Genomic DNA, 10579 nt, shown 5'->3' with positions numbered 1-10579 from the left:
TAGCTGGAGTCTGAACCTTGGAGCAGGTCCTTTTTATTATTATTATATACATTTATATAGCACCTTTCTCAGACTCAAGGATGCTTTAAAGACAGATAACGGCTTTTACAAACACTCACACACTCCTTGATAACAGGCACCTTTTGAAAATTATTTCATGAGGGTTGTGTAACTATACTGTAACACTGTGTATGCCTTTCTATAGCTGTAAATGTTGGCCGCACTGGCCGTGTTGACTTGCGCGCACGTGTGTGTGTGTGTGTGTGTGTGTTTGCACGTGAGCGGCATGCTGCAGTTTGCGTTACAACCCAGAAAAAGTCTTGGAGAGGTTGCAAGGAGCCAGTGGGAGCATTAGCGTGGACCAGTAACGCTGATCTGCTCACCAGCTGCGAGGAGTAGACGTGCACATTATCGCGCTGCTTTGGTGCAGTTCTGAGGGAGTGCCACGGGGCTCCCCATCTGGTCCACGTTCCTTTTCCAGCACAGAGCTGCAGGCCAGCCTCTGATTGCTAATTATGCACCGCAAATGACACTTCACACAGGCCACAAACGGCGCACGGCCAAACACCCCGACTCAGACGGGCTAGAGCCTAACAGGCATCGTCACCTAGCAACGCTGCCAGCTTCACGCAGATATGTCACCCTCCTTCAACTGCATCAGTGTGAAATGCATCCTACCATGTAGACACATTAAAGACTTCAGTTAATCAAAGCCCTAGAATAAATGTTTTTTCATGTAGGTGTAGTTTTACCAAACATAATTATCTTCCCTTATCGTTTACAAACAGACTGACATTTAAAGTGCAAGTAAGAAATAGATTTTAAAAAAGGGTAGAAATTCAAACGGTATCAATCAACACCTGTTAAATGGTATTTCACGCGGGAATCGCAGCCACTTTGAAAAACAGACGCTATTTGTGAGCCTCACGCTTCGTTTAGCTCCCCATTCCCCACCGTTACATCCTGCAACCTTTTACGCGTTGGGTACTTAAGAGTTTGCAAGGGACACTTCAACTTGTTTTATAACAAAGGCGCATGTTGAATATTTTAGGAAAGTCATAAAATAACCATGAGGAGGCGAAGCAGCACAGCGTCTCTTTTGTTAATTTGTCTTTATGGTGTGTGTGTGTGTGAGGTGCATATAGATTAGCTCTCTCAGCCCTGGTGCCCATCAATCTCTGTGTGGCACACTGGGCACAGCTGCCTCTAGACACCCTGCTGATTGATTTATATCAGTTTAATGCTCAACACTTAGCATTTCGCCTGAATGTAGCACACCAGCAACCTCGGTCCGGAACAGCGCTGTTTCCCCGAGGCCATGGTGAGGAGACGCAGGGTAGAATTCCAGGCTAGCAGGACTCAAAGCGTTCCCAAACACATTTGAAAGCTTTCACGCTTAAACACACACACACACACACACAGAGGACATGTGCAGGCGCATATGCTTAGGTCCTGGCTTATGAATGCAGTCCACGTAAAATTCAACTTGTACCTCAATGTCACTGAGGGGAGGAAGCAAGTTTGAGGCAGAGAAGACGCGAGAGAGAGAGAGAGAGAGAGAGAGAGAGAGAGAGAGAGACTGATCTCAGCTGTTTCTCTAAGGCATCATTCTGCTATGAGGTAAAACAACATTAATTGCTAAATTCTGATGGCTTAGCACCAAAGGCATGAGGAGAGCACGATTTATTAGGAATCTGTAGATCGATTTGACCAGACGACACCCTCGTGCTGCACATCAGACGCGCAGTACTGCAGGAAGAGCCAGTTATGAAGGCTTTAATGATCAGAGTGGAGGGAGAGTCGTCCTGTCTCAATCAGCCTGAGATCTGCCCTCCGGAGAGAGAGAGAGAGCGAGGGAGGGAGAGAGAGGGAGAGAGAGAGAGGGAGGGAGAGACTGAAACAGGGATAAAGGGAGGGGAGACAAGAGCAGACAGTTTGATGCACTTAATGAAAAACAATAATGCTTCTTTTCATCTGTTATTTGGTGGGCGCAGGCAGCAGGGTCTCGAGGGGAATGTGTGTGATGATAAGGATATACACACGTGCGCGCTCTCTCCTCCCTCTCTCCTTCTCTTCTTCTGCCTCTCGCTCCTCCTTTCTCTCTGTCTCTCTCTCTCTCTCTCTCTCTTTTAAAACTCTCTGCTGTGCTGACACGATGTCCACCGTCACGCAGCACAATGACTTGCAATGAACCGCAATCAGAGGAAGAGAAATGGCCGTGCGCGCTTCTCACCGCGCACATCAGCCCACCTGCGCACTCTCGCCCGGAGCAGGACGACTCACGCTTCTCTCACCCGCCGCAGATTCGACGTTCCGCTACACGGGAAGTCCGGACAGCCTCCGCTCCCGCGCGCCTATGATAACCCCAGACCTAGAGAGCGGTGTGAAGGTGTGGCACCTGGTCAAGAACCACGAGCATGGAGACCACAAGGAGGGGGACCGGGGCAGCAAGATGGTCTCCGAGATCTACCTCACCCGCCTGCTGGCCACGAAGGTAACACTCACCCAAGCAGCTGATCCCAGACCAGCGCTGCATTGCGCATGTTCGTGCCTGCCTAGTAAACATCTCATCAGGCTGTTTCAGCACAGCAGTGCAGAGTGTCTATCTGGCCCCTTCTGTTATACCGAAAAGCAGCCGTTTGGACCGCGAGGCGCATGCCGTGAGAGCGGTTGCGCAGGCGTTCCCGACTGAGCTTGTCTCTGTGGGCGTATGTGCAGGGCACGCTGCAGAAGTTCGTCGACGACCTGTTCGAGACTCTGTTCAGCACCGTGCACCGCGGCAGCGCACTGCCTCTGGCCATCAAGTACATGTTCGACTTCCTAGACGAGCAGGCCGACAAGCACGGCATCCACGACACAGACGTGCGGCACACGTGGAAGAGCAACTGGTGAGCATTCCGGAATCCCGCTGGGACGACGTCCACGGGGCACACGCGGGCACACGTAAGCCGCCTGCGTGTGTCGCTGTCGCCCGCTGCACGCTGACCGCCTTTCGTTTTCCCCCTTCAGCCTGCCACTACGGTTCTGGGTGAACGTGATCAAGAATCCCCAGTTCGTGTTCGACATCCATAAGAGCAGCATCACGGATGCCTGCCTCTCCGTGGTGGCCCAGACCTTCATGGACTCGTGCTCCACCTCGGAGCACCGCCTGGGCAAGGACTCGCCCTCCAACAAGCTGCTGTACGCTAAAGACATCCCCAACTACAAAAACTGGGTGGAGAGGTGAGTCGCCGCGCTCCGCCTCCGGCTGCCCGTTACAAGATTCCTGTTTCCCGAAACTCCGAGCAGGCTACGGACTGCGTTAAGCATGTCGGCGGTATAGAACTGGTGACCGACCGCGTGTGTTGCTCAATATTGCCCCCTGTCTGCACTTGCAGGTACTACGCTGATATTAGCAGACTGCCAGCCATCAGCGACCAGGACATGAACGCATACCTGGCTGAGCAGGCAAGGCTCCACTCCAGCGACTTCAACATGCTGAGCGCCCTGAATGAGATCTACTCTTACGTCAGCAAGTACAGCGAAGAGGTGAGCTCACTCGCACACACACACGCGCGCACACACACACACGCACACACACATTTACGCATAGAGAAAGAGTAAGAGGGTAAAGGGAGAGGATGAATGCAAACAGGCAGATGACTGCCTGGTTCTCCTACACAGAAACACTCCAGAGTGGCCCCACAGTGGAGATGTTCCCGCCATGACAGCACCTCTGCTCAGGGGACCCATTAGTCTGACCTTTGCATTATGCTGCATTGAAAAGAGCCCAGAGCCCTGCCAACATGATATCTACTCTCGCGCTCTCTCTCAATTTCTCTCTTGGTCTCTCTCATTCTCATTCATGCTGGCAAGCGCGATCACTTTCTGCTTCAGAGGAGCGGTTTCTCTACCTCGTACTGAACAGCGGCTGAAACAGTGGAAGAAGCCGTCCACAAACTCCTACAGGAACCGGCCGCTAATTAACGTCTGTGCAGCATTCCGAGCGAAGCTGCGTTAGTCCACCTCTGTTGATGATTTCTTCCTGTAGGAAGAAAACACTACAGGAAGTAGCGCAGGTAGAAAGAGAACGTGCGTGCTCATTTATGGCCCCTCAAAGCCAGCAAGCTCCAGTCACACCTGCCCGTGGGCCAAGGAGGGTCTTGTTTATGTATTCCTGCCTGTGTCTGGCAGAAGGCAGAGAGCACCAAGTCCTCCATGTCGAGCCGGCAGTGCGGAACGCCCTTTCACCGGAATTCATAAATGCCCCCCCCCCCCCATTCCTGCCCTCCCCCTAGTGTCCCCGGAACCGCCCGGTTGCCACGATTCCCCTGCCCTAACACGCCAGCTTCAGCTCATCAGGCGGCCGGCAGGGCCATCATGCGTTAAATCAGGTGAGCAAGGGCAGGGAATGCATCGTCTCACAGCCTGGCAGGCACACGGCTTGGTTACCTAGGAGACCAGCCTGCCGCAAATGTTCCTGCCATCCTCGTAACGCTCAGGTGAACGGTGTCACGGGTAGGGCTGTGTCTCGGCAGAGGCCATCTCTGGATCTACCCCCCCCCCCCCAAAACATGGACGCTCCTCCTTTAATGGTACATTAGTCTCCGAGATCTCATTCGGCGCACGTGGGAGTCCAGCACACGTCAGCATTTCCACGCGCGTCGTGCAGACGGCTCGCGGGAACGCCGGCATGTTTAAAAAGACGCTTTGATGAGCCGCGCTCTCTCTCCCCTGATAGCGCGACGACCCCTTCCCGTTATGCAACCTGGGGATTCCTGCTTTCTCAGCACGCGCCTCCGCTCTGCAGAACGTGCAGAAATTCACACAAACTCACGAATCGGTACTCTGCCTGCTTCTAACATCAAGCATCTTTACCCACATCTCAGTGGAAACGTATTAACAATGAAATCATGGCCAAAAATGGAAGGGAAAAAAGGTTTTTAAAACTGTGTAGTTTACAAAGTAGCCAATATATAAACAACATATGCAATGATGAGTTAGGGATCTATATCTGACCTCAGATCAGCAGTGTATGGTGGGGGTGTATAAATGTATCCTGATGAATCTGGTGATTGAGGGTTCATATCTGTTCTCAGATCAGCAGTCTATGGTGGGAGTGTATCACGATGCATCGTCCTGAATATGGAGACTTGAATATGAATCGATTTTGGAATGCTGTAGTCATTTGTAACTGGGTATAATAATATTCAGTAAAGTATAAACTTGTGGCCATAGTAAAACTCTTAGGCTAATTTTGAATGTAAAATCCACTATATTTAGATCCCCAGTCTACCTGTCTGATATTAAAAATCATCTATTGTCATCAGACAATAGCATCTAGCATAGTCAGAATTTTTTTTTAAAAACTGAATTGTACCAAAATAATACAATTTGCATCAAACGGATAAGTGTATGAATTTGATATCACATAATGTATTTGTTTGCATCTGTATTTTTGCCGTATGTTTGTCCGGCTTGCCCATGCTGGTGTCAGGTACTGACAGGCATCCTGCTTGCGTCCCCAGATCACGGCGGCGCTGGACCAGGACGAGCAGGCCATGAAGCAGCGTCTTGCCTACAAGGTGGACCAGTTCATCAGCGCCATGTCCCTGGAGAGCTGAACGCGGGCGGAGCCTCCGGACCGCGAGATGCTTCCCCGAAGCCGGACCCCCGCTCCCACCCCCCACCCCAACCCCAAACCCCACCCCGAAGCGCACCGGAGAAGGACCCGACGGAGCCCGGCACCTTCGCCGGCCCGTAGTTTTATTTCTCTGACGTCGGAGGGGTACCTCGGTGAGGCCGCCGGAGAGATCCATAAACTGCAGAGGGACCGCCTTCCGACCCGAGGGCGGAACCGGAGCGGAGGCGCCGCTAAAGATTTGAAGGTGCTCGCAGAACTTCGGCCCGGCCCGGGGGACTTCTGGGTTCAACCTGCATGTTTGTTTGGTCCTTTTGACTTTTGTATTGTTTTGCGCGTCGGCTGGCTTCCTGCGCCCTGCTCTTCGGAGACAGCCCGCCCCTCGGAGACCTGACGGGACTGCTGCTTCCTCTCGTCCTCAGTCACGTCAGCTGGAGGCGCAGGAGGAGAAGAGAAGACAAGACCGGATGTCTGGCCTTCCGCTTCTGACTGACGGACGACTTTTGCTTCCAGATTTTCTCTTCCAAACCCTGTGCGTGTTTCTTTCCCTCCTCGGGCGGTGGGCCTCTGGAATTTTATCGGCATACTGACATTGGTAATGACGATGAGGCTTCCCTGCCACGTGCTGTCCACAGCCGGGCTCCAGCCCAGCCTGGTGCCCCATGAGGCGAATCCCCACAGGATCTTGCGGGATCTTCAGAGGCCACATGGAAGCGTCCACACGCACATCGACTGCTGATCAGTCTCTTTAAGGACGAGGGGTCGAGCCATCAGGCGTACCTCTGTGACTATCCAATATGTCACATTTTCTACGTCAGCGTTTGTGAATGTACACATTTTCCTCTATTGTGTCATTTGATTTGGTTTTTTTTGGGGGGGGGGTTGAGACAGTTGACCACTGGCGACAGTTGAACTGATCTCTATGGCAACATGGCTGAGAGGGCATCTAATGTCCCGTGACCCCTGAGTCCCCTTGAACTTGCTTATGCACCCTCGGTTGTACTGCCAAAAAGGCTCTGTGCCACTGAATTACACGATCTTCACTTAATGTGGTTTTTCAGTGCAGAGACAGTAGCAGTGAGATCAGCAGAGAGCCACACTCTTAGAAAGACAGGACTGACCTAAAATCAGTTCACCTCAGTGCTACCAACCAGGCAGTATTACCTATTACATATGGTCCTGTGTGTGTGTGTGTGTGTGTGTGTGTGCGCGCGTGTGTGTGGGCGTGTGTGTTTTGCATGCATTATAAAGTACCTCACAAAGCGTCTTCGTTCCCATCCGCTCCTATTTTAAGGCGCCGAGGGACCACATGAGAGGTGCATGTTCAGCACTCAGAGGAAAGCTGAAGGTCAGTTGTCCCATCCTGCTACCCTTACTTCCACAAAGCAGCACGATTACGTGCCAAAAGGTCATACTGAATTATTCACGGGCGCGTCAGGAATGGTCAGCGCTTTATTAGGGGAACCGGACCTGATCTCACACACACAGCGAGGGGTGCCGACAGGCAGGAGAGAGGCCGAGGGGGCGTCTTCCTTACCTCTCTGTCTCCTGCCTCTGCTCCCAGCACAGAGACGATGGCGGATACCTCACAGGGGTGTGTATCTGTGTGCACGACAGTTTTGGTTTTAGGTTTTTTCCCCCCTCCCTCTCTCCCCTTCACTAACATGAAACACATCAACCACGTTAATGAAACCTGGCGCCGCTTTAAATTCGTCGTGCAAGACGTCGGGCGAAGCTGCAGCTGAGGCAGGTCAGGAACGAATACGGGCGGGATCCACGGTGCACAGCTTTCGCCCCGCGAAACAAACGCCGTCTGAACATCGCCCACCTTCTCCGACACGCGTGAAACAAAAGCGTTTCTTTTTATGTCGCCGGAGGAAAACCTCAGTTTGCCCCGTAACTGGTGGGGAAGCGTTTTCCACCTTAGAACCCAAACAGCTGGAGTCAGCTCACCCCGGATCGGCCGCCGTGTCCGAGCCGGTCTAAGGAGGACGGAGAGAAGGCCGAGGGAGAAATATGGAGAAGCAGAGAGAGAAAGAAATGTGAAGTGAGCATTTTATTTGGTGGTGTGTCGAGTGTTTGAGGAGCACAGAAACGCGAGGAGGAGACAAGAGAAGGACCCCCTTCGTTTGAGTTGCCTGCTGGAGCTTTGAAGCTCAGCTTTGATCTCAGCACACCGAGATCAGGAGATGGGGGGGAGAATACACATCAAAACGAGGAGAGGAAAGGATTATGGGTAGAGTAGCATGACTGACGTGGAATTTAATATGTCAAGGCATGGCGCGTTGGTTAGGTTAGTGCAGGAATTCCCACTGTATATAGAGCCATTTAAAAAGCACTAGAGCATGTGAATTCTTTCACAAGTGGCGAACATCTCTCTCTCTCTCTCTCTCTCTCTCTCTCTCTCTCTCTCTCTCTCTCTCTCTCTCTCTCTCTCACACTCACACACACACACACACACACACACACACACACATATACACACCCACACCCAGGTACATGGACACATGTCATATTCCAGTGGCATATGGAGATGGAGAAGTCCCACGCTTCAGGGTGTCGCTAGTCTTCCGACTTTGGATGTTTGCCGAACAAGCCCATTTCGCCTCCCGCTGCTTGTCCACAGCTTCAAACTTCCTGTCGTTTCCCTTACCTCCGAATGAAAGTGCTCCCGTAGTCCCAGTTACTACAGTGCTGCTCTCTCTGGGAGCTGTGCGTAGAGATTTTGTAAGTCGGAGCTACAGCACGGCGCGACCCTCAATACAAAAACGAGCACCCTGTCAACCAAACTTAGAGATGAGTAATAGAGTTTGACTGAAGACAAAACACACAGTTACACGTCTTCTGTAACGGTAGCTGCTCAACGGTATGTTTTAATCGTCAGACCCGGGCCCAGAGATGGTTGGTTGTGGTGGTTGTGATGCTCGCGTTGAGGTCTCCACAGGAAGAGACTCAAGTCCCGGAAAAAGGGATCCCGAGTCCAGACTAACCCCTGCACCAGCGATGCTTGCGCAGACGTACCGCGACTCTGGAAGCCGCAACTTTAAAACGACGGCGCCTTGCCGAGTTGTAACCCGGAGAAATCCAGAAGGCATCCTGCATGCAGCCTCCCGTCCACGCCCTGCCGTCCTTCCAAACAGAGGATGAACGCCAAGCTCAAGTCGGCCATCCGAAACGTCCCCCCGAGGGTCCGCGCCGTGGCGCTGACTCCAGAGCTGCTACAAAGGAACAACGAAATGGGAAAACAGACAGACAGAAGAGAGGGGCAGTGTGGGTAGGGTGGGTAGAACAGGCAAGACGCTATCCAGGTACTATCCCAGACTTATACAAATCTTTATAGTCAGAACTTTCTTTGTAGACACTGGAGGTCTGTAATATAGTTAATACAAAAGATAATAATGCCCATGATAGTACTTATCGCTGTCTGTTCTTGTTGTTTTATAAAAGTGTTGTGAAAACTGTAAGAAAGTATTTAAAAAAAAAAAAAAAAAAACGGTTGGTCTTTTTTTTTTTTATTTAGTTTTTGTTCTGATAATATATTACTGTGTACCTATTGTAAATATGAAGCAAACCTATTTTGCAAGCCAAGGATTCACTTTGTACTGTTGTTATATATAAATAAATTTTACTGGTATAAAAAAAAAAAATAAAAAAAAAAAAGTTTGAATGAACTTTATTTGACTACTTTTGTCCCACACAGATGCCACGAGTGCGTGGTGTAGTCGTCGTGATCCTTTTGAGACAGGATATCTGGGAGGCGGATTAAAACCCCGTACGAAGATTAAATCGCACCCGATACGGCAACATAATCCACCGCACAGAAGCCACACGGGCTCTCCAAAGCAGGCCCTCGGGCAGAGAGGGCCACGGCAACCCTGGGGAACAAAATGTCCGTGCGTTCATCCCACTTAGTCAGGGTTAATCCCAGCCTGCGATTTTAAACCCCGCCATCAATGAGCGCTCACACTCCAGCGGGCAGCGGAACAAGATAAAAAATGGTCCTAATGCAGGCGGCCGCGGCATTTTGTCTTGCTGGGCCGCCATTAAGCCGGGCGCGACACTTCTCCCACGCCGCCCCCTGACAAATTACATTAGAGCGGTAATGGAGTAATGGCTGGTGATTGGACTACTTGGGCCAAATACCCCACAGGAGCCATCTAGAACAGAGGCGGGGTAGATGCCACCCGCTTTCAATTTTCAATAGCCGCGCGCGTCCGTCAATCGTTAAAAAAACTCGTACGTGTCGTTTATTGTGGCAAGAAGCAGGCAGCGGACATATCGTGAGGGGTTTCCCGTTCTGCTGCCTTCTGATGTCCGGCAGCGCAGTGAGACCAGTGAGGGTCAGTGGCAAACAGGTGCCTGGAGCCCCCCACCCCCCCACCGCTATGTGCCGTCTGTCGCTCGGCAATGCTGCCACGCACGGTCGACACAAACGGCCAGGTCTGCGTCTAATTAGCAGGCTGGACACGTCCATCTGCCTGGACGGACACTGTACAACCATCTGCATCAATAACGAAGCAGGCTGCGTCTAATAAATAAATATTAATATAAATATTTTCCCCGGCGCACTAACCAAGCCGATAGCCAGAGCGGAGCCGCGCCTTCCACGGGAAGTTCATTAAAGACGACGAGCCAGCAAACGGTGATGACTCGTTAATGCTCGTGAACTGGCAGACGGAGAGTCGGGCCATTAAGATTGATATAACGGAGTCAGGATTGCGCGGACGCGAGTTGTTTATGACAGGGTAATAATGCTAAAGACGTTACACTGCGTTCAGCAATTACCATCATACTCGCTGTTCTTGCAAATCAATTTACAAAGCACCGCTTACAAGGTCTGGATGCTTATAGAGATGGTTTGCGACGGTCTGGAACAGAAACGCAAACGCCCACGTAAAAATGCACATACGTTTTCCACAGGCGTCGTGTTGGTGAGGAGGGCGACTAATACCTGTTCAA

The 10579-nt window shown here is 51.4% G+C and overlaps 1 protein-coding gene across 1 annotated transcript in view; it reads left to right on the top strand.

Moving 5' to 3' along the window:
- Window positions 1-9287, top strand: part of plxna2 (plexin A2) — a 143084-nt gene extending 133797 nt beyond the window's left edge. The window contains exons 28-32 of the mRNA XM_035521313.1: window positions 2304-2494; window positions 2719-2888; window positions 3010-3222; window positions 3378-3528; window positions 5508-9287. Of these exons, the coding sequence (XP_035377206.1) occupies window positions 2304-2494; window positions 2719-2888; window positions 3010-3222; window positions 3378-3528; window positions 5508-5603 (821 nt within the window). The 3' untranslated portion in view covers window positions 5604-9287. The remainder of the gene's footprint in view (window positions 1-2303; window positions 2495-2718; window positions 2889-3009; window positions 3223-3377; window positions 3529-5507) is intronic.
- The last annotated feature ends 1292 nt before the right edge of the window (window positions 9288-10579 follow it).

This window comes from Electrophorus electricus, chromosome 22 (genome assembly GCF_013358815.1).
Source record: "Electrophorus electricus isolate fEleEle1 chromosome 22, fEleEle1.pri, whole genome shotgun sequence".
Taxonomy (NCBI): domain Eukaryota; kingdom Metazoa; phylum Chordata; class Actinopteri; order Gymnotiformes; family Gymnotidae; genus Electrophorus; species Electrophorus electricus.
Note: the sequence above shows the minus strand (reverse complement) of the source record. Positions and strands in the feature narration are given on the sequence as shown.